This window comes from Elephas maximus, chromosome 3, assembly GCF_024166365.1.
Source record: "Elephas maximus indicus isolate mEleMax1 chromosome 3, mEleMax1 primary haplotype, whole genome shotgun sequence".
Taxonomy (NCBI): Eukaryota; Metazoa; Chordata; class Mammalia; order Proboscidea; family Elephantidae; genus Elephas; species Elephas maximus.
In genome coordinates, this window is record NC_064821.1 from 45,270,538 (window position 1) to 45,294,128 (window position 23,591).

The following is a 23,591-nucleotide window of genomic DNA, read 5'->3' on the forward strand; positions in this document are numbered from 1 at the left end:
GGGGACAGGTCATCTCAGAGCACTGGGCAGGGCTTCCCCAGGAGCCTTGGGCTACAAGTCCCAGAAATGGGCTGATGCCAGCCCTCTCCCTCCTGACCTTGTGTCTTCTGCCACTGCTAGCATCCTGGCCCAGGGCCCTAGGGTAATGGTCAGGGTAAAAACAGTAACAGTAGAGCCAGCAGTTTCTGAGAACCCACCACAGGCCAGGCCCTGTTTGTTGTGAGGCCTGTGAACACTGTTGAATTATTTGACCCTTGTGACAGATGGGGAAACTGAGGCATGGAGGGCTAAGCCCCTTTCCCAAGGCCACTGGGCCAGTAAGTTCCAGAACCCAGGTCTCACTACTGCACTGTACTTTCCCCTAATCCCTTCTAGCCTTGGGGTCCCACGACCTACTCCTTTTTACCAGCTCACCAGGGACTGAGGGCCCTATGGGAAGCTGTGAGCACTTTGGGACCAGGGCAAGGGATGGGGGCAGCCAGCCCAGCAATTTCCTGACTTTTCCTGCCCCCGGTCATCTCCCATGCCTCCTCCTGTCCCCCCAGACAGGCCCTTACCAGCAGGACAATCTTGTGGCTTTTTCCCCCCACAGGAGGCCTATTCAGTGGCCCGGCAGTTCAACCTGATTCCACCCATCTGTGAGCAGGCTGAGTACCATATGTTCCAGCGTGAGAAGGTGGAGGTGCAGCTGCCAGAGCTGTTCCACAAGATAGGTATGCCCCCAGAATTCCCTCCCCTACGACAGGGGCCCCAGGCCCAGGCCATCCCCAAGACCCTCGCTGCTTGTCCGGGAAGAGGGCCCAGGCTTGACCTTGCCTGCTTTCTCTCCCAGGAGTAGGTGCCATGACCTGGTCCCCTCTAGCCTGTGGCATCGTTTCTGGAAAGTACGACAGTGGCATCCCACCCTACTCAAGAGCCTCCTTGAAGGTGAGGGAGTGGGTCCTAGGTGGGGCGGGACAGGCAGGGCCAACACTTTGGAGAGGTGTGGTCTTTGGGAGGTGGCCTGCTGGACAGGGCTTCCCAAACCCCGTCTTGCCTGACCCCAGTTCTAGAGGGGCCACCTGCTCTGTGGGACATGCCCCAGGCAAGGAGGCCCCTTCCCCCCACCTGCCTCTGTCCCCCCATGGGCTAACATTCACAGCCTGGGCTGGGTCCATATGCCACTGGGGACACCCCGTCCTCCAAGTACCCCCTACTCTCTATACCATCAGAAAGAGCTCTGGAGTTAAGTTCAGTGCTGGGGGCTGCAGGGCCACTCAGAGGTGACCCCCTGGGACAAGACCGCCCCACGTACACACCTCTGGAATGGGGACTAGGAGGGTCCCCAGACTATAGGTTTTGAGGGATGAGAGGCAAGCAGAGTAGGGCCTGCTTAAGCCAGGTCAGACCCCGCACCGGAGCCCTGACCCCAGGTTCAAGGGCAGGATGGCCTAGCTTGCCCACACTCTCCACCCCAACCCACAGCAAGGTCAGGAAACCCCTTGGGAGGATTGGATCCTAGGGGAGGGTTCCTGGAGCCCCCAGCCCAGGCCAATCCCCTGGGCCAAAGGCGGCAGCACACCTCCCCCAGCTACCGGCTTCTGGGGAGAAGGGAAGTCAGCACCTCTACCACCTTGTCAGCCACCTTTTCTCAGCTGTGGTCCAGCCCCAGGCCCTCACAGACCATGGGCTCCAGAGTGCAGCAGGTCCCCCATTCTTCCTACTGCCCAGGCCTGGCTCACAGATATGGTTAGGCCTTGGGGGAGAGGGCAGGATGCTGCCCTGGCTTTGAGTGAGGTGAGAGATGCTATTTGGGAAAGAGAAGGATCTGGAAGGAAAATGCATACAGAGGTCCAGGTAACTTTCCCTCACCTGTGGGCTTCACCCCCTCAGGGCTACCAGTGGCTGAAGGACAAGATTCTGAGTGAGGAGGGCCGGCGCCAGCAGGCCAAGCTGAAGGAGCTGCAGGCCATCGCTGAGCGCCTGGGCTGCACCCTCCCCCAGCTGGCCATAGGTAATGAGCTGGGATCAGGTGGGAGAAGGTGGGGGGCCTGAGCAATGTCCCCTAGCTAGTCATAGGTATGGGCCGTGGGTATAAGGTCAGGGCCAGTGTCCCTAAGGAAATGGTGGAGGGTCCCCAAGTGCCTAAGCCACCCCTCCATCAGCCATGTGTAAGGTTGGGGCCAGCATCCCTAGGGAGATGGTAGGGGTCTCTGAGGGCCTGGGCCAGCCATGGGTAACAGGGCCCTGGGTATAGGATTGGGGCTTGTGTCCTTGGGGAGATGGGGGGTCCCTGAGTGCCTTAATCACCCTTCCATCAGCCAGCTGTGGGTAATGGGCCTCCCACATTCATGGGGAGAGGATGGGGTCCTTGAGCACTTGAGCTACCTCTCCACCAGGAAGCAGTCAGTGTCAGGCCTTCCCCAATACTGAAGGCCCAGTACCTTCTCCAGCCTCCCCTTGAGCAAAGTCCCCACCTAGCACTGCTGAGGGCATAGGCACTGAGCACTGGGCTTGCTAGGCACCCTTTTCGCCAGACCAAAAGGCTGGGTGTCTCTAGCGGAGAGTTCAAGGGGGCAAAAGCAAAAATGGCCCTGGCAGTGGGTGCGTCCCCCTCACCTGCCACCTTGATGCCCCCAGCCTGGTGTCTGAGGAACGAAGGGGTCAGCTCCGTGCTCCTGGGGGCTTCCAATGCAGACCAGCTGATGGAGAACATCGGAGCAATCCAGGTGAGCACGGGACCTGCTGGGCAGGGCTCAGTGTCCCTGTTCTCTCTGTCCAGCCATACTCATCGAGCACCTACCATGTGCCAGGCACTGGTCTAGGTGTCTGGGTTACATCATGAACCCATCCGTGCTCTTGACAAGCTCATTTTCTAGCAGGAACAGAGAGTAAACATTACATACAAGAAATAAGTAAATTATTTTGTGTGTTAGACCTGATAAGCACTATGGGAAGATAAAAAAGAACCAGAGCAAGGTAAGGGGGCATAGGAATGCCCAGCCAGGGACAGGAGGAAGATGTAGCCATGGGCCCAAGTTTAAGGGGTATCATCAGGGTAGGCTTGTTGAGAAAGTAGCATTTGCGCAAAGGCTTAAAGGAGGTGGGGGAATAAGCCATGGGAATTCTTGAGGAAGAAAGTTTCCAGGCAGCAGGAAAAGTGATGCTAAGGCCAAAGTTGGAGTGAGCCCGGCACAGCCACAGCCAAGGAAAGCAAGGGCCCGTGGGCTGGAGCAGAGGGGAGAGGGAGGAGGTTAGCTCAGAGAGGAAGGGCACAGATTCCCCAAGGCCTGTGCGCCTTGTGAGGACTTTGGTGTTTATTCTGGTTCGTGACCTGAGGAGGGATATGATCCCACTTGCACTTTAAAAGGATCCTTCTCTCTGGAGTCCCTGGGTGGTGCGAACAATCACCAGGCTTTGCTCCTAACTGAAAGGTTGGAGGTTCGAGTTCACCTGAGGTACCTCAGAAGAAATGCCTGGTGATCTATTTCTGAAAAAATCAGTTGTTGAAAACCCTGTGGAGCCCGGCTCTACTCTGACACACATGGGGTCTCCATATGTCAGAGTGGACTTGACAGACACTGGTTTGGTTTTTTGTTTTTGTTTTTCTCTCCAACTGAGTAGAGGAGAGACTTTGGGAAGGAAAGGAGAAACAGAGAAGTGACTGCCGTCACCCAGGGGAAAGATAGGTGGTTGGGAGATAGGAGAAGTGTTGAATCCTGGATACTTTTGAAAGTGGGGCCAATAGAAGGGCAAACTGAATATGAGAGTGAGAGAAAACGGAATCAAAGACACCTCCCAGAGTTTTGTCCTTGAAGTGTGCTATTGCTGCCAGGTGAGGCAGGGAAAGCTGGGGAGAGCATTTTATGCCCCCACCGCCTTTCTGGAAGGTTCTGGAACACCCTGGAGTTTGTAGGGAGAGTCTAAACCAGGGCATGCTCCCTCTCTGCCCTAAACCTTATGGAACACAAAAGCAGCCTGGCCTCCATCTGCAGCAGATGGAGGCCAGATGTGATGAGGTCAGGCTTGGCTGGGACCAGCGGAACATTCAGGAAAATGCCTCCCGCCTCCTCTGCAAGCCAGGCCAGTCCTGTGGGTGGGATTCTGATCCACTCTTGTCTTGCACACAGGTCCTTCCAAAATTGTCATCTTCCCTTATCCACGAGATTGATAGTATCTTGGGCAATAAACCCTACAGCAAAAAGGACTACCGATCCTAAGAAAACCCCACCCCGGCCGCTGGGACAGTTTCCTTTACCTCCTAGTCTCTGTTCGCTCGTTCGCTTAAGCTGTTTTGAAGCAAAGGAAAGAGTGCGGTTTGCATCCAAAAGACACAACACGGCCAAGAGGCTGCGAGGACTTGGAGCTGGCGAGCCAGCCAAAGGGAGAAGGACGCTCCGTAACCTCTGCTCATCCTCGAAGAAGAAACCCCTGTTTCCTCCCAGCCGCCGCCCTGCACCCACACTCCCTAAGCAAGGCCCAGGGGACCTGGTCAGGCCCTTGGGGTAGGCAGGGCAGTCTTTCCTCTGCTGGGACCACCTGGCGCTTGGGGAAGGGGAGAGTGGTAATGTAAAAAGAAAGGAGGTCTGGCTCTTCCTGTGCGCTCCTCTGCTGGGCCCTAGGCTTTGGAGGACAGGGCCTCCCCACCTGGGGGCCTCCCCCAACCTCTTTTCAAGGTTTCCAGGTACTGTTCCCCTGCACCTGACCTCACACTCCTCTGCCCACCCCTTTCTCCACCTGCCCTGCACCCCACATCCCCGCCATCTCAGCACCAGCCAACCCTGCCATGCTGACCCTTAACCCCCACCCCATTACCTGGCTGGCAGGAGCAGAGAAACTTAGGGGGGCTGACTCTGCTGTTTGGAACTCAAAACGTTTGAGGTCTGATTTCAAGCTTCTGGCCCTACCTGGCTTCCTCCCTGGGAAAGATTGGTGAGCCCCAGACCAGGGAGACCAGAGCACAGGAGAGGCTGGTGGAGCAGGCTCTGGTTCGGCCTCTGCTGGGGCCTGCCTGCTCTCCCTGCCAGTCGCCCACTCCAGAAGGCTTGAGGTTAAGCATTTCTTGGCAAGACTGTGGCTGCTGACTGCGCCAGGGGCAGCAGCAAGCAGGGGCAGGCAGGGTCCATGTGCACAGGCGCACTTTCCTCCCTGTCTCAGAGTCCCTCCTCTAATGACCCCCCTCCAAGCCTCTGCTCGGCCCTGCTCCAGGATGGTAGACTTGGGATCTGCAGAGAAAACATGCTTTGATCCTTTCAGAGAGGGGGACCTGGGGTTTTCACACAGGCTGCACGCCCGGGGGCTGGGAGACCTGACCACCCAGTGTCAGAGAAGACCCCTGGGAGCCTGTCCCTGGAGAGGTGCCACCTGGAGGCTCTGTCTTTCAGAGCAGCCAGGTGAGGGACACATCTTGGGGTGCTCTAGGGTTTCTAGGTGCCTGGGGCAGATGGGCTAGGAGCCCTGGGTGGAACAAATGGTTAAGCGCTCCACCACTAACCCAGAGGCTGATGGTTCGAACTCCCCCTAGAGGTGCCTCAGAAGAATGGCCTGATGACCTGCTTCCAAACGGTCACAGCCTTGAAGACCTTACGGAGCACAGTTCTGCTCTGACCCGCACAGGGTTGCCATGAGTCAGAATCAATTTGATGGCAACTAGTTTGGTCTGGTTTGGATGGGGCAGATGAACAGGAAGTGCTGCCCCCAAGATCCACCCACCCCACCCCAAAGGGAGGGCTGACTGGGAGGACATCCCCTCCCCCTCCCCCAGCTTCAGTGTTCTCCCAAGGGGTGGTGGGGCCGGACGCCTGCAGATTCCGGAGAGAGGCTTACAGCCAGGAGCCCAGCACCCTGGTCCTAAGCATCACTGGAAGCAGCCTGTGGGGGCAGGGTGACAGGCTCCACTGCTCAGCCCCTTTCCACCCCAACACCTGGGTGCTCCACCCTCCCATGCATCAGGGCAGGCCCAGGTGCTCCTTCTTTGCTCTTCAGAGAGCTGCTGTTCTGGAAGGCCCCTCCCTGCCCAGCCCATCGTGGCTGGGCTGACACCTGTGAACCTGGCTTTAGGAAAGCCACCAGGCAAGGAGGTGGGGAGGGGCATGTTTTCCTCCACTGCCCACTTGGTGCTGAGCCCCAGGAGACAGGTCCTCTTCATCCATCCTCTCCACCAAGTCCCATCCTAATAGCACAAGAAAGGCCCAAGGGGCAGGGGAGGGACACCCCAGTCTGTGGCCACCCTCCACCATCACATGGGGCTGGGGTGCCCTGCTCCAAAGATGGACCCTGCAGTGGCTGCTGTCCCTCCCAGGCCCAGCTGCAGTCCTCAGGCCTGGACAGCAGGACCCAGGACAGGCCAGTGTCTCACCCCTCAGCATCACAGCATCTGGGCCCCTTCCACCCTTTGCCCCCCCAGGCCCTGCCCACTGTAGGAAGATGGGCCAGGGATTGCAGTGGTGCCTGAGGTGGGGGCTGCCGCTCCCCAAGAGCCACACCAGACCCAGCCTGGAGAGGTGTTTGCCAAACAGGGAGGACAGGCACCTGCCCTCAGCCAAGGCTGAAATGCTGGTGCCCCAGGTCACTGTTCTGAGGGATCCTGTTTCTTCTATGTATTCCTGGGGGCCCTTCCCCTGACGTCTGTGAGGTGGGGGCAGGAGTACTATGGGGTCCATGGGGAAGGGAACTCAGACCTAGGGGCACAAAGCCTGGGAAGGGACACCCAGCCTCTGGCTGGCACCTGCCCTCAAGGCATAGGCAGGCCCGGAAGGGGTGGCCTGCTTCCTCCCTGGACTCTCAGGGCTCCCGTACCTAGTTATGAGGGGGACCCAGGAGGAAAGCCCTCAAGAGCCCCTGAGCTGCTAAGCAGACGTAGCCCCCTCCCAGCTTCCCCACCCCACATTGAAGCAGTTTGCTTGACTGGGTCCCCACCACCAGGAGTACTGACACAGGAACTGGGCCCAGGTTGGGGGGCTCACGACACACGGACTCCCCCACTATTTCCCATCAGAAATGCTGTTAAGTCCGAGGTCCTGAGGAACTACAGAGGGGCTTGCTCTGTTGTCCGTTCTCTTCAAGTCATGTAAATACCATGCTTTTCTGGCCCTCCTTTTTTTAATAACCGTGGCTCCACGCTAACTGCATCCCCCATCAGACAGACTGCTGTTCGCCTTGCCCTTCCAGACGCGCTGCGCAGACCGAGACACGGCCACTGTATTTATGAATGACAAAATAAACCCGAGCTCCAGTGACCTCAGAGGCTCCTGCTCTCTCAGTCCCCTGAGCTGGGGATGGGGATCCAGGCCAGGGGTGGAGCCAGGGCAGCGGGGGAGGGACAGCAACGCAGGCGCCTCCGGGTCTGACACGGGGGTGGGGGAAAAGGCCCTGTGGGAGAGATAGAGACTAGGAAACAGGGTGGGCAGAAGACCCCACATCTCTCCCAGGCAGTTCAGCCCAGGGGTCCATGGGGAATGGTGGTATCTTTTCCTGCCACTCTCGGGTATCACCTCCAAGGTGCAGAGCTGGTTGCTGGGAGGCTGCTGTGTTCCCTGGGGATCTGCCTGGGCTGTTGTCCCCAAGGATGACAGAGGTTAGGGTCAGGGGTGTCTGGGGTTGTGCTTCTCTAATGCAGTGGAGTATGTGTCAGGGCACAGGTGGGAGGGGCCGGCACCACCCAGCACACTCCTAGTTGGGGCTCCCCTCTTTCCCAAAGAGCCCCTTAGCCTTTGGGGCAAGTCTTCTCAAGGGGGAGAAGGCACAGGCTGACACCCCACCCCCAGCTCCTCCCACCCACTCAACACCCCTCCCCACCCCAGCTCCTCCCCCCAGCTCTCACCCACCCAACACCCCTCCCCACCCCAGCTCCTCCCCCCAGCTCTCACCCACCCAACACCCCTCCCCACCCCCAGCTCCTCCCCCAGCTCCCACCCACTCAACACCCCTCCCCACCCCAGCTCCTCCCCCCAGCCCTCACCCACCCAACACCCCTCCCCACCCCAGCTCCTCCCCCCAGCTCTCACCCACCCAACACCCCTCCCCACCCCAGCTCCTCCCCCCAGCTCTCACCCACCCAACACCCCTCCCCACCCCCAGCTCCTCCCATCCTAAATCAGTGAGGCTGTCTTAGGAAAACACTGATTCAATCCTTTCCCAAAGGATTTATTAAAACACAGAAAACCAAAACATACACACGGAGTACAAAGTAAAGATGATTGTGTCGGCTTACGGTCTGTCAACCCTCCCACGGGCCCAGCCACAGAGGACGAGGACCAGACAAGTCACGGCTCCTGAGGGTGTTCAGCTTCCAAAGCTCAGCCTCCACCAGGGACCCTCCTGCCTGGCCCCCAAGCACCCACCCCAGGCTAGCCCGGCCCCCTCCTTTCCGACCTGGGCCTGGGCTTCCTCCCAGAGCAAGGGGCTGGGTCCTCACCACACTGGGACGGGCCAGCTGAGTGGCATGTCTGTTCCCTCCCTCCCTCTGCCCCTCCCATCTCCAGGCTGAGGGGGAGCAGCAGAGACGTAGCTCCATCTCTAACATGGGGAGCTCAGGACACACACACACACACCCAACAGGCCCTTTCTGGGTTATCATACCTAAAAAAATACTTTGTTTAAAAAAAACCTGAAAATTAAGAAAAAATCCCAAACACAACAATGCCAATGACTTTGGGCTGACATACCACAACCTGTAAACTTCAGATCTATGGAATGAGTAGGTGCCAGCTTTGTCCACCAACACCGTGGTTTGCATGGGAGGACGCCAGAGGAGACCGTCCACCCTGGGCAGTGGCCAGGCCCCAAGACAGCGGGAGAGAGGAAGTGGCAGCCTCCAGCCCAGCCCTTCCCCCCTGCCCACTGCCTTGGGGTCCAAGACGTGAGAGCGAGGCTGAGGTGTCCCCTGGGGGGAAGGGACCACCAGCAAGAGGGAGGGCAGGTGTCTGGGCCAGTTGTCCGGTCTCAGCAGGACTTGGTCATAAGGAGCAGGCGGAAGTCCTGGTCCCCCTCTGGGAGAAGCCAAATGTGGAGATGACGAACGCGTTTCCAAAGGGGTCTTTCGGGGAGCATGTCCCCACATCGTGTGTCTCAGGGAGAAGGGGCTTCCATGGCAGCTGTGTGTGAGAGGGAAGCTCTCTGGACATGGCGAGTCCAACATCTCAATACCAGTGAGCGATGCCTTCTGAGACCTTTGGCCCAAAGGCGGCTCAACAGAAACTCTACTAGGTGTTGGGCTAAATCATAACATGGCCAGAAACAAAAACGAGGGCTGGTGCCTTGGGATCCATTTGCACACAAGGTCCAAATTCTGCCAGCAGCAAAAACCAAATCCAGCCCAAAGATGCCAAAGGCAGTGGACACCACCCACCACCACCACCAGCACTTCTGCCAGGAGATACCAATAAACCAAGAAGAAAACAATCTGAAGATGCTGTTTCCTCTCCCAAACTAGTCAAGCAGAAAGCCCATCCCCAGTGTCCCAGTGCCTGCCCTCCCCACCTCCTGGGTGTTGGACAACACGGTAGCACGACCCTTCCTGAGGGCAGGCCATGCCAGGGTCCAGGCACAAGGAGCTCTGGCCAGACTGTCCAGGCGAACCTCATGTGGCCTCTAACCCAGTAAAGGAGGAGGGAAAGGGGGAGACTGGGGAGGCCTGGGGACAAACAGGGAGGGAGGAGCACAGAAGGCTCCTGGGAAGAAGGGACTGCCCAGGAGGCACCACCAGCCCTGCCAGAGCCATCTGCCTCCAGCCATCCACTCAGCCATCCAACGCAGCCAGGGAGGGCGGTACTGTTCCCAGTGAGGCCAACCACAGGGTTTACCAAGTGGGGAGGGGAGCTTCACAGGGCCCTGGGTTGGGGATGAGCTGGGGCAGGTCACCTCACCAGGGCCTGAGGCAGGTGCCTTTGCAGGAGGCACTAGCCAGAGGACACAACACGCAGCGGACATGACATGGGATGGACCACCATGGTCCAGAATGAGCCCACCTCGAAGGGCATGGTCCAGAATGAGCCACCTCGAAGGGCAGGGCAGTGGGGCCAGCCTATGTAACACGTGTGTCCCCGAACTCTACACTGCTTTCCCAGGCTTGTGCACTTGCTCCACCTGCACCCCCCCCTAGTGGGCAGGGCCAGGATGCCCCCACGCTGCCACCACAACCCAAGGGTCAGGTGGGTCTTGGAGGGAGTGTCCAGTATGGAAAGGACCCTGGGGGTCCAGCCCCCTCCAGGGGTTCAGAGAGAGCCATTTTATAGATGAGGACAAGTGAGGCTCGAGGGGCAGGCAATTGCCCAGGCCCCTAGTCGTAAGTGCTGAGCCAAGACAACAAAACAAGCCACGAGCACTGACCCTGACCTGGCCTGGCCTCTCGGCCATCCAGCCTCAGAAGTACACTGCACATCAGCTTCCCACCGCTCCCGGAGCCCAGTCCAAGCCCCTGCAGGTGTCCCTACCCCCACCCCTGCCCTCTGGGTTGTTTCTCACTAAGCCCCTCCCCTGCCCTCACAAACAGAATTCTGCACCAGGTATCTCCCCAGGGAGACTCCCTGCTTAAGACTCAGAAATCTTTCCAGGCAGAGCTGGGCTAGGGGAGGAACACCCACAGACAGGCCCTGGGAGGGCCCAGTTGGGACCCCCTCCACTTGGGCCATTCCATGCTCCCACTGGCTGCGGTGGAGCAGTGTGGGCCATCAGGGTGGGATTCTGAAGGATGTGGGGGTTGTTCCCAGCAGGAATCAAGGCAGGAAGCCTGCGCTGCCTAAGGCAAGCGCCTAGAGAGGCCATTGGGTCCCATCCCCTCCCTCCAGGCAAATCTCTCCTCAAGCCAAGTTGGAGCAGAGCGAGGGCAGCTATGGTCCCTCTCCAGATGGTGAGTGCACCCACCAAGACCTCTCAGGGACAGAAGAGCAGGGGGAAGTCCAGGCTCCTGTGGGGGGCGGGTACTGGACCCTATGGGACAACTCTGACCTGCCATAACCACAGCCCTGCAGTAGCAGTAGCCCCAAAACCAAGGCTTCAGCCGCCTCCACTCCAAGACTACATGCCATTCCCCAAACCCCAGCCCCACCCCCCAGGAGGGCGCACTGGGCCTGCCACATCCTGAGGGGCAACAGGCCCTCTCCTGGGAATGGAAGCGGCCAGGGCCTGCGAGACACACCAGGCCAGGACAGATACTTGCCAACAGGTGGCAGGACATACCTGGTGGTCTCCAACCCTGGCAGGAAAAGGGTTGAAAGTGTTTTGCCTGGACCCCAAACATCAGCCAGAGCCTCTGCTATCAGACTGGACAGCCCCTCCTTCAGACCTGCCCACTTGGCGCTGGGGGCTGCCCCAAGTAGGCAGGGGCCTGGGCGGAGGCGCAGTCTCACAAGCGCAGACGGGAGTGCAGGCCACCTGGGGGTTCCCAGGCTCCAGATGCTGGACTCCCCAGTGAGGCCAGTCCACAGGGCGGCAGCAGGTCTTCTGGAAGCTTCCCTTCCAGTCTAGTGCCCGATGATACAGAAAAAGACGTTAAGTGCTTCGAAGTTAGACTCCTCCATACTTCATTCAACTTTTATCAAGACAAATGTTCAAGTCGCCAATAAGAAAGTGCAAAAGATGTACAAATAAATGAAATCTCTTCTAGGAAGCCGTTCTGGACGAAGTGACCAAGGGTTGCACGTCCAGGTGGCTGTGGGTGTGGTGGCCGGGATAAAGAACACTTGAATTGTGATGACATGGCACTTCTGGGGTCTGGCCCAGCCAGGCTGGCCTCATCCTCCATGTGACGGCATGACTCAGTTTCTCTTTTGGTCCCCAGGTGGCACTGGCTCCTAAAAAGGCGGTAGCTTTTCTCTCCCGTGGGGGTCAGGTAGGTGGCCTGGTAGGCGTGGCTGCGAGAGGTAAATGGGGGGTTATGCAGTTGGGGGGTCTTCAGTACAGGAGCCCAACACCCTACAGCCACCCTACCCCCACATAGCCTATCACGTCCAGATAACACTCTGACCTCCTAGCCACAGGCCCAGGCCAGGCAATGGGCTATACCCAGGGTGCCAGCAAACTCCCCTGACAGCAGCATCCAGCGGGGCAGCCAGTCTGAAAGCCCCTCTGATGCCTCCACTCGCAGCAACAGTTATTACGGGGACAGACAGCTCGGTGGAGGCCAGCTAGTGTGTAGCTGGAATGACTCCCCCCTCCCAGCCAGTAATACTCACAGGTCCCCTAGCCCCCAGCCACCCTCAGGTCCTGGGCAGGGAGTAAGGGTGTGAGACAAGATTAATGCTCCAGTGTGCACTGGGGGCAGGGCAGTGGGGACAGGGCCAGGGTCCAGGCTGAGCATGATGGTCCCTGACCCTCTCCTCATGAATACACATGCACACAGACAATGTCACAGGATAGAAGTACCACCCAGTCTACTAGCTGTACCAGCGACCAGGGAAGTGTCTAGAAGCCTGGGCAGACCACTGGCTCCTAGATTGCCCTGGGGCAAAGGGTGCTGACTGGAGGGGCTGCAGGCTAGCTGATGTCTGAGACCCTCGAAGCCTCAGAATTCTGGCAGGAAGGGCTACAAGGCTTTGGGACATGAAGCAGGTATGTGGAACAGGGCCAGCTCTGGCCAGGCCTGATCTGCCGAGCTGAGGGGTGGGGGTGTCGGACAGCGGAGCATGTGGGGGCAGCTTTACCTCAGCTGGAAATGAGCGCTGCAACAGAGGGAAGTCTCGGGGCCGACTAGATATCTGTGTGAGAGAGAGAGAACACCGTGCTGGCCCGGTGCCACGACGGGCAGGTCGGCGCCCCGCAGGGCGCCCTGTGCATGCTGCCCAGAAGCCGACGGGCACCTACCGGTCACATAGGGCCCCAGGGGCATCTGGTTGTAGTTGACAATCCCTCCCGGTCCAGGGCCCCGGAGGTTGGGCCCAAAGTTGTTGTTGTACATCTGGGAGGAGCCGAAAGCGCCCTGGAGGCAAGGACCAGCTTTAAAGGTCAAATCCTGCAGCCCCCACCCAGGCCCCAGCCAAGGGGCGCCTAGGATGGGCGTGGGAGGAGCTCGGGCGGCGCGCACGGGCAGAGGCTGACCTGCTGGATGGTGGGGTCACCAGCACGGTTGGTCAGGCGGCTCAGGATGCTGCGCTCTGACATCTGGAGGCGGGCAGCCACCGGCGGGATACGGGACAGCATGGAGGGCAGGCGGGTCACATCTGCTTTCATGTCACTCAGCAGCTCCTCCAGTTGGTTCAAGACTAGGCAGGAGGAGGGAGGACGGAGGCCCTTCAGTGCCTGCCTACCCAATGCCCAAAAGGTTAAAGGTTCAAGTCCACACAGAGGTTCCTCAGAAGAAAGGCCTGGCAATCCTTCTAAAAAATCATCCACTGAAAACCCTGTGGAGCACAGCTCTGCTCTGACACACATGGGGTCGCCATGAGTCCGAGCTGACTCTACAGGAACTGGCTTATTACTGCATGCCTCAAGCAGTAGGCACCAGGGGGCGCTCTTTCACCAGGCCCTCCAAGGCCAGCAAAGTGGAGATTTGCCAACTGGGAAATCTGAAGCAGCTAAGAGCTTCCCCCGGGGCCTCTCTAGGGAGGAAAGTCAACTCTAGGCTTCCCTCTTTACAGCCTCCACGCCCTCGGCCAGCCTCCTGGGGACAAGGTAGGGTACTGGCAGGGCAGGACTGTGACCGGGTCGCGGGGCTCAGGAAACATTTCCCCCATCTCTGAGTCTGGTGACTGTCATGTGACTCTAGGCTCTGGGCTTCCCACCCAGCCTGGGAGCTTCCTGAGGGCAGGAAACGTGCTCAAGGATTACAGGCGCAGATTTGGAGTATGAGCACCAAAGACTCGAATCCTTGAGGTCTTGGTCAAATCATTTCACCTCCCTGAGCTTCCATTTCCTCGTCTTTAACATAGGGATAATAATGACTGATCAGGAAAAAAAATATAAAATCAGTTGCTGTTGCGTAAACTCCGACTCATGGCGCCCCCATGTGTGTCAGAGTAGAACTGCGCTCCACAGGGTTTTCCATGGCTAATTTTTCAGAAATAGATCACCAGGCCTTTCTTCCAAGGTGCCTGTGGGTGAACTTAAACCTCCATACTTTGGGTTCAAAAACCCAGTGCCGTCAAGTCGATTCCGACTCATACAGTTAGAGCACATTAATTGTTTGTACCACCCAAGGGCTCCAACAAGACTGACCACTTAAGGATATTTACAAGGATTAAAGATGGGACTTATTTAAGGCACATTGTCAGGGCTCAATAAACGAGAGCTCTTACAATTTAGTCTTCTTCTGGGTCACCTCCCCCCAGCCCAGGGCCTGGCATAGAGTTTTGTTGCCATCAAGTTGATTCCAACTCATAGTGACCCTGTAAGATGGTGTAGAACTGCCCCATACGGTTTCCAAGGAGTGCCTGGTGGATTCAAACTGCCAACCTTTTGGTTAGCAACTGTAGCTCTTAACCACTACGCCACCAGGGTTTCCTGGCATAGAGTAGGACTTTAGAAAAAGGGAGGAAGAGGAGGGGCCTCAGTTTTCCCATAGGTCATGGCAGGACTGGATGATAGGACTGTCCCATCTCGGCCCAGGGGGCTCCGCCTTGGCGGCCCAGCCTCAGGAGGTGAGGTTCTGCCTTGGCCCCTGCCCCATCAGTCCCCTCATCCCTGGCCAAGGACACTGGCAGGAAGGCAGACAGGCTCCTCACCCTTGTGCAGGACAGCGTTGGCAGGCTTGTTCCCAGCCAGGGACTCCTTGGACAGGTGCTGGTGGCTCTCAGCAAGGCACTCCACCTCAGCCAGGCGGGCATTGAGGGCCATGGCTGGGTGGTTGGGGTCCTGGGTCATGTTGAGGTATGCGGCCCTCCGCAGCTGCTCCTCAATGACCAGCGCCTGCTCCAGCAGCTGGGGGGACAGAGGGGACTAAGCATGGGCTGAGACCCTCTTCCTCGTTGGCCACACCCCCTCCTTCACCAGCACCCACCCTACTCTGGGTGGGAAGGAGAGAGGTGGAACACACACCCCCACCTGCCCCTTGTCCATGCCCACCTGTTCCTTGGAGCCTTCCCCAAGCTAGGTTCTTGTCACCCCAGATGGATGGGGCACTCACCCTGGGGAGCGATTCCAGCCTGAAGCAAGGATGCCCACACCCTGTTAGTTGATTGACTAACTGACTCCCCTTGGCTGGCAGCCTTATCTGGGTACATGCTTCCTGACGCTGAGGTCCCCACTCTCGTGAAGCCTACCCTTCCTGCAGCGCCACCAGCCTCCACCCCTCTCAGAACAGACCTTGAACCTGCGGGCCAGGAACTTGTTCTTCATCTCCAGGTAGTTGCCCTTGTGGATCTCAGACTTGAAGGGCTCGTTGAGGATCATGTATCTCGGGTCATTCTGGATGTCCTGCCAGCGAGCATAGCCATGCCTAGAGTGGGCACCGTTAAGGGCAAACCTAGCCACTGGAAGAGGCGGGGCCCTGGTGGCGGGGTAGGGGGTGGGGGACAAGCCCAGGGTTCCGTGTCCTGGCTGGGAGCTCTCATGGACCTCAGCTGCCCCATGCGTAAGGTTGATGTTGATGGTGACAACATCAGCGAACACTGATGGTGACAACATCAGCACAAACCCACTGTGTAACTCCTTCGTCCCAACAATCTGTGGGGCAAATACTATGTCAATCTTTATAGTGGGCTGAACTACGTCCCCAAAAAAGATATGTTCAAGTCCTAACCCTCAGTACCTGTGAAGGTGACCTAATTTAGAAATGGGGTCTTTGCAGATATAATCGGGTTAAGATGACGCTATACTGGAGCAGGGTGGGTCCAAATGCAATGACAGATGTCCTTATGAGAGGGAAATCTGGACAGGCACACACACGGAGAACGTGACGAAGAACATCCACGTGACGATGGAGGCAGAGATTGGAGTGAAGTGTCTAAAAGCCAAGGAATGCCAAGGATTGCCAGAAACCACCAGAACTTGGAAGAGGCATAGGGAGGTCCTCCCTTAGAGCCATCAGAGGGAGCACGGCCCTACCGACATCCTACTTGCAGATTTCCAACCTCCAGGACAGTGAGAGGATAGATTTTTGTTTTAAGCCACCCAGTTTGTGGTACTATGTTATGGCAGCCACAAGAAACTAAGACACCCCCTTTTAACAAAGGACTGAGGCACAATGAAGTTATCTGCCCTAGTTAGTAAGGGGCAGACCCAGGATTTGAACTCAGGAAGGCTGGGCCTAAACTTAATCTTCATGACAGGCGCCGGCAAATTAATGGCCCACTGGCCAAGTCCAGCCCACAGCCTGTTTTTATAGATAAAGTTTTGTTGGAACACAGCCATGCTTCTTGGTTTATGTTTTGTCTACGTGGGGTCGCTATGAGTCAGATTTGACTCCATAACACCCAACAACAACAACATGGCTGCTTTCACTACTATGACAGAGTTGAGCAGCTGCAACAGAGACTATCTGGCTGCAAAACCTAAAATATTTACTCTCTGGCCCTTTACAGAACAAGTTTGTTGACCCCTGTTCTACGACGCTCCACCTCTCGTTGTAATAACCAGACCCATCCCAGGTCTGCGCTGTCATAAGGTCAGCTTGGCCAGGGAGTGCTCCTGGGGGCAGGTGTGTGGCACGTCCTCACCTCCTGTGGATAATGTGCTCTAATGTCCCCTTCTGAAGAACGACACACAATACAGGGGCAGGCAGCACAACTGGACTAAACCAAAAGCTAAGAAGTTTCCTGAATACAACCAAACACTTCGAGGGACAGACTAGCAGGGGCAGGGGTCTGGGGACCATGGTTTCTGGAGACATCTAGCTCAACCGGCATAACAAAGTATATTAAGAAAACGTTCTGCATCCCACTTTGTGAGTGGCATCTGGGGTCTTAAAAGCTAGCAAGCAGCCATCTAAGATGCATCAGTTGGTCTCAACCCACCTGGAGCAAAGGAGAACGAAGAACACCAAAGACAGAAGGAAAATATGAGCTCAAGAGAAAGGGCCACATAAACCAGAGACTCCATCAGCCTGAGGCCAGAAGAACTAGATGGTGCCCGGCTACCACCAATGACTGCCCTGACAGGGAACACAACAGAGAATCCCTGATGGAGCAGGAGAAAAGTAGAATGCAGACCCCAAATTCTCATAAAAAGACAGACTTAATGGTCTGACGGAGACTGGAGGGACCCCAGGGATCATGGCCCCCAGACTTTTTGTTAATCCAAAACTAAAACCATTCTCAAAGCTAACTCTTCAGACAAAGATTAGACTGCACTATCAGACATAAAATGATACTGGTAAGGAGTGTGCTTCTTAGCTCAAGTAGACACATGAGACTATGTGGGCAGCTCCTGTCTGGAGGAGAGATGAGAAGGCAGACAGGGACAGGAGCTGGTTGAATGGACATGGGGAATATAGGGTGGAGAAGAGTGTGCTGTCTCATTAGGGGGAGAGCAACTAGGGTCAAATAACAATGTGTGTATAAGTTTTTATATGAGAAACTGACTTGAATTATAACCTTTCACTTAAGGCACAATAAAAAAAAAAGTCCCCTTCTCTGATGATCCCATTGGAAACTGCAACCCAGCCCCTACAGTGACAGTCCACTATGCTCCCTCCTTGCTTTTGGGCATACACTGTACCCGACACTTGGCGAATTCATGGTGTTCACTGTCTTCCCCCCAGGAAAATATCAGCCCCAGGAGGGCAGGGGTTTTTCTCTTTTGCTCACTGCTACATCCTCCATACCTGGCACATACTATGTGCTCAATAAATACCAAATGAATAAATACATTAAAGCCTTTGTAAAGGTGAATCACCTCTCAAGTGTCATTACTCGAAGGAGGTAAGGTCTGTGCCACCTTAAAAGCAGCCAGATAGGTTGGATCCTACTCTGTGATATATCAGCTATGTGTCCCTGGGCAAGTTACTTGGCCTCTCTGAGCCTCTACTTCCTCCTATGCAGAATGGGGGACCATAGGAGCGCCCATCTTGAAAGGCCACTGTAAGGACAGAGTGAGTACTGAGTGTAAAGAGACAAACTGCTGCTGTGGTCTCATCATCATCATCACCTGCATTGTCATTGGCTCCTCACTTCACACCCCCTTCATGCCCTGCACCCCTCCCTGAGGTCCATGGATGAACAGGTAACTCCCGCCCGGTCCAGCCCAGCCCAGCCAAGGATACGTCACGATGCCCGCCAGCAGCCAGTAGTCATGGCGCCGGTGCCAGATGTCGTATATCTTGCCCGAGGACACAGCAGCACGCTCCTCGTTCTGCCACAGTGTGTGCAACTCTGGGAAACCAGCCCAGGGAAGTGGAAAGAGAGATCCCCCAGGCCCTCATTACTCACCAGCTCCCCCCTCCCCCGAGGGTTCAGGTGAGCTCCACTGCTAGGAAAAGTTATGCAACAGGTTTTATCAACCATTCACACCTTAGCATAAAATAGCAGTCTGCCCAGTCTCCAGGCATCCATGCAGTCAGGGAGCCTACGACACCAGCAGCCCAGCTCCCTGCCCACTATCCCACCTCGTTACCTGTGAAGCCCCCATCTGCAATGTTGAACATGAATTTGAATTTCCCATTCTTGTCCTCCTTCTTCCCCTCCTCATCCTCCTCTTTGTCACCATTTTGCTGAGTCTCGATGGACTCCTTCTCCTCAGCCTTGGTGTCATCTATGGGAGGACAGACCCACATTCATTCACTTCTCTCTGCCAAGAGCTAGAAATCCAAAGGCAAGCAGGAAACACAGCTCCCTGTCCTCCAGGGGCTCACCGCCAAGAGGAATTTTAAGCTAAAGACCAGCAGGCCCCTCTCTCCATCTGGAGCAGGGAGGGCTGGTTCCAGGCCCAGTGCCCTCCCCCCGCCACATCAGGACCCATGGGGACAGGGAGGGAGAGCACTGTGAAAGTACAGTCAAGTTCAAGGAAAGCAGAGCTGCCTTAAGGGTCTGATCTAAGCATGACTGTTCCAGAACATTCCAGCACGTAAAGGTACACAAAGCATCCAGCTGAACCTCAAATCCTCCATGCCAAGCTCTTGGCCAGCTCTCCTCCCTCCTGGTGGTGCCTGGAGCCCAAGGAGGGGTCATGAGAGAGGAGGGGGAGTCTGTTCCTGGCACAGAGCCATAGTACTTCCAGGCCTGGAGTGCCTTGTTCCTACCCACTGGCTCCAGTCAGGGCCTGGGACTGAGGGCCCAGTGCCCAGGAGACTGCAGGAGGCTGAACAGGGTCCAGATGGCACCTCCAGGGACCAAAGGATAAAAGGGCAGAGCACAGGAAAGAGCCCCAAACCTGGCCTGAAATCACTGCCGTCCCCTCTGCTGTGGATCAAGTTTAACTCCAGCTTGTCCAGAATTTTCTCCTTCTCTGGAAGCACTTCCTCTGCAAGACAAAGGGGTTCATGGGTAGGAAGGGGTCCAGGAAGAACATCGGGTACTGTTTTAGTCCTGATGACCCAAGCCATCGATGACATTTTACTCAAAGTCCAATAGCTGCCGTCAAAGACAGCCCCTCTTGCCGGGACACAGATACGTGAACACCAGTGTTCACTGCAGCGCTATTCACAATAGCCAAAAGGTGGAAACATCTAAATGCCCATCAACAGAGGGATGGATCAACAAAATGTGGTGCAAATATACAATGGAATACTACTCGGCCATAAAGAAAAATGAAATTCTGATTCATGCTACCACATGGATGAACCCTGAAAACATCATGCTAAGTGAAGTAAGTCACAAAAGGACAAATATTGTTTGATCCCACTTATCTTAAATCTCTAAAATAGACCTAAAGTTATGTAGTGGGTAGCAGGGGTGGGTGGGAAGGAGGGAGAAAGGGAGACTTATTCCTTAGGAGACACCAAGCTTCTCTTAAGGCTGATTGAAAAATTTGGAAATGGATAATGGTGATGGTTGTACACAATTAAAAAAAAAAAAAAATTTTTTTTTTTTTTTTTAGTGTCACTAAATTGTACAAGTGAAGGCTGTTGAAATGGCACATGTTCTGTTAGATATATATTTACCACAATTTAAAAAAAAAGAGTTTCTCTCAGGAGACAGGCAGGGATGTGGTCCTTCACCCACCCATTCAGCTTACCCCTTCCCTCTCACTCCTATTCCTGCAGCACCCTCCCCCAAACTCCTCAAAGTATAGTCTTGAAGTTCTCTATATTACAATAACAACCAGAAGACAAGGAGCTCTGGCAACATGGCAGACTTTCATTAGTGCAAAACCCATCTTACACACACCTAAAAATGCTGGGCAAAAAACCAAACCAAACCCATTGCATCAAGTCGATTCCAACTCATAGCGACCCTATAAGGCAAAGTGTAACTGCCTCATAGGATTTCCAAGGCTGTAATCTTTACAGAAGCAGGCTGCCATATCTTCCTCCTGCACAGCAGCTGGCGGTTTCAAACTGCCGACCTTTCAGTTAGCAGCCAAGCACTTTAACCACTGTGCCACCAGGGTTCCTTGGGCAAAATATACCACATTAAAACACACACACACACACATAAACAAGCTCACAAGAAAGAAAAGGAAATCCCCAAGTGTCATCAATGAAGGGAAAATTAAAAGCATAAGTTGGGGCTCTGGTGGCCCTGGGCAGGGGGTTATTGGATGTCAGAAACAGGCCAGGGTGCTTGGGGCTTGTGTTTCAATACAGAAGGCAAGACAGACAAGGCTTCAAGCACAAAAGACGCCAAGACCTGGAATTAAGCCTGCACCCTCCAACCTCTGGACTCTGTGAAAGAGAGAAAGATCCATTCATTGGACCAAGGCAAAGCTGAGGAAGATTATCTCTAGTATGGGATCTAGGTGGGAAGAAAGCCAAACTCAAAGGATGGACCATACGTGGCTCTGAAATCTGTACTGTACTGTACCACCTGAAGCAGAGGAAGTATCATAAAAACAGGTCCCAGTGCAAAACCACCAGTGCGACCATTGGGAACTGGGCTTCTGGAAATACAGGGAGAGGGACACTCTACTACCCAGCTCACATGGGATTCCCATGGACAAACCAATCCCTGATGGAGACAAGCCCGATCAAAATCTAGAAAACAAACACCATAGGCACGAACCAGCAGACACATGACAGGTAGACAGGCTCCTTAAGACCTCGAAATAATAAAACAATGTCAGAAAGACTGTAAAATAAGTATGTCTTAGGTGATTAACAACAGAGAGAAGGAACAGAATCCACAAAGGACAAAACAAGACAGAAAATTTTTTTTAAAAAAAACAGCAAATTGAAAAAAGACCAAATACAACTTCCAGAAATGAAATATAAAATTATTATCCTTTAAAATGTAATAGTGTGGTTGGCAGGATTCTAAAATGGCCCAAGATTCCCACTGTTGGTATATACACCTTGCATGATCCCCAAGACTGTGAATACAATGGATTTTAGTCCCATGATTAGGTTACGCTATATTGCACAGTTGACCTTAAAATAGAAAGATTTTCTGGGTGAGCCTGATCTAATCACACGAGCTCTTTAAAAGTAGAGAGTTTTCTCTGGCTGCTCACAGAACAGAAAGTCAGAGACTAAAGCATGAGAGGGATTCAGCATACCATTGTTAACTTGAAGATAGAGAGCATCATGTGTCAAGGAATGCAGGAGGCCTCTAGGAACTCAGAACAGTCCCAGGTGATGGCCTGGAGAAAACAGAGACTTCTATCCTCCAACCACAAGGGACTGAAATCAGCTAACAACAAGAATAAACTTCAAAGCAGATTTTTCTCCAGAGAATCCAGATGAGACCTCTGTCTAGCCATTATCTTGATTTCAGTCTTCCAAGACACTCAGCAGAGAACCCAGTCACACTGTGCTGGACTTTGGATCTACAGAACTGTGAGCTAATAAATGGGTGCTGTTTTAAGCCACGAAGTTGTGGTAATTTGTTATGCAGCAATAGAAAAGAATATAAATGAGTAGATTAACAAGACAGCCGTGGAAAGAACAAACGAACTGAAGCTAGATCTTAGGATCTCTCACAAGTCTTGCAGAGAGATAGAGACAAAAAATACAAAAGAAGCATGAGATGGAAAGGATGCAACAGTTCCCATTACTCCCTAACCTTATAGCCTGCTTTAATTTTTCTTCATAGCATTTGGGGTCTGCTGTTGAACAATACATATTTCTGTTTATTACTGATTGCCTGTTTCCCCCACTAGAATATGAATTCCCTGAGATGAGAGATTTGACAACTTCGGTTCATTGCTTGTGTCCCCAGTGCCTGGGATAGCACCTGACACATAGTAGGCTTTCAATATTTTTTGTTGGGTGAGTGAATGAATCAATGAGTAACAAGAATTCCAGAAGGAGAAAGTAAACATAATGAGGACAAAGTCAATATTCAAATAGGTAATAACTGAGAATTTTCCCATAACTGATGAAAGACATACTCAGCTTTAAGAACAGTATTAAGTCACAAAACAAAAAAAAAAAAACAAACCCACTGCCATCCAGTTGATTCCAACTCATAGCGACCCTATAGGACAGAGTAGAACTGCCCCACAGTTTCCAAAGAATGCCTGGTGGATTCAAGCTGCCAACTCTTTGGTTAGCAGCCATTAACTTAATCACTATTGCACCAGAGTTTCCATAAGTCACAAGCAGGATAATAAAAATTTCAACATCATCATCACCAAAGACAAGCAGAATATCTTGAAAGCAGTTTTTTATTGTTAGAAAGGATAGAAAAGTCAGATTTCCTACAAAGAAGCAACAATTAGACTGATAGTAGCCTTCTCAGCAGCACAATAAATGCCAAAGTGCTGAGGAAAAATCCCTAACCCACCTAGAATTTTTCTATTATTCAAGAGTAAGTGGAAAATAAAGACATTTTAAAACAAACACTGGGAAAATTTACCATTCACAGAAATTTGCTGAAAGCACCACTAAAGGATGCACTTCAGGAAGAAAGAAATTAAACAAAGCAATGATGGACAAATGAACACAAAACTGGCAAAAATGTGGGAAGATCTAAAGAAGGATTAAAAAAAAAAAAAAAGAGTAGAACTGCCCTATAGGGTTTCCAACAGAGCAGCGGGTAGATTCGAACTGCCAACCTTTTGGTTAGCAGCCGAGCTCTTAACCACTGTGCTAGTACCAGGGCCCCAAGCAGTCTACAGTTCTATATTATTCAGGAGGGATACATGTTAAAAATTCAAAAGTAATCATCTACAGAATAGAATCAACTATAAGCTTTCCAAATGAGTTGAGGGAAAGACGGGGAGAATATAAAGAAAATATGATCAATCCAAGGGACGGTAGAAAAGGAAAAAAAAGAAAACTCAAGGGTATTATAAAGCACCAAATAAGATAGTAGAAATTTATCCAAATTTCTAGTTATTACAATAAATGCAAAGACATTAAACTCGTCAGCTAAAAGACAGAGATTCTATGGTTAGATTTAAAATAACACATTCCACTATACACTGTTTACAAGAAATACACCTAAAATATAATTACACAAATAGATTAAAAGTAAAGGGACAGAAGAAAATATTTACAAACCATACATCTGATAAGGAACATGTATCTATAAAGAACTCTTACAACTCAATAATAAAAACACAACTAACCAAATTAAAAAACAGGCAAAGGATCTGAATAGACATTTCTCCAAAGATCTACAAATGAACAATAAGCACATGAA

The 23,591-nt window shown here is 53.6% G+C and overlaps 2 protein-coding genes across 13 annotated transcripts in view; one reads left to right on the forward strand and one right to left on the reverse strand.

The window, feature by feature from the left end:
- The window catches only part of KCNAB2 (potassium voltage-gated channel subfamily A regulatory beta subunit 2), a 111,231-nt gene extending 104,019 nt beyond the window's left edge, over positions 1 to 7,212 (forward strand). For all 10 annotated transcript variants that reach the window (XM_049877735.1, XM_049877741.1, XM_049877740.1 and 7 more), the window contains 5 exons: positions 593 to 713; positions 833 to 927; positions 1,873 to 1,993; positions 2,620 to 2,708; positions 4,110 to 7,212. In XM_049877735.1, the coding sequence (XP_049733692.1) occupies positions 593 to 713; positions 833 to 927; positions 1,873 to 1,993; positions 2,620 to 2,708; positions 4,110 to 4,199 (516 nt within the window). In that variant the 3' untranslated portion in view covers positions 4,200 to 7,212. The remainder of the gene's footprint in view (positions 1 to 592; positions 714 to 832; positions 928 to 1,872; positions 1,994 to 2,619; positions 2,709 to 4,109) is intronic.
- A 3,222-nt stretch (positions 7,213 to 10,434) lies between these two features.
- Positions 10,435 to 23,591, reverse strand: part of CHD5 (chromodomain helicase DNA binding protein 5) — a 78,267-nt gene continuing 65,110 nt past the window's right edge. For 2 of the 3 annotated variants that reach the window (XM_049877747.1, XM_049877746.1), the window contains exons 34-42: positions 19,219 to 19,308; positions 18,463 to 18,600; positions 18,113 to 18,221; positions 15,217 to 15,349; positions 14,637 to 14,832; positions 13,015 to 13,178; positions 12,781 to 12,895; positions 12,621 to 12,674; positions 11,794 to 11,831 (exon numbers count right to left, since the gene is read on the reverse strand). In XM_049877747.1, coding sequence (XP_049733704.1) covers positions 12,667 to 12,674; positions 12,781 to 12,895; positions 13,015 to 13,178; positions 14,637 to 14,832; positions 15,217 to 15,349; positions 18,113 to 18,221; positions 18,463 to 18,600; positions 19,219 to 19,308 — 953 coding nt within the window. In that variant the 3' untranslated portion in view covers positions 11,794 to 11,831; positions 12,621 to 12,666. Of the gene's footprint in view, positions 11,832 to 12,620; positions 12,675 to 12,780; positions 12,896 to 13,014; positions 13,179 to 14,636; positions 14,833 to 15,216; positions 15,350 to 18,112; positions 18,222 to 18,462; positions 18,601 to 19,218; positions 19,309 to 23,591 lie in introns of all 3 variants that reach the window. The other variant, XM_049877748.1, reaches the window with a different exon arrangement.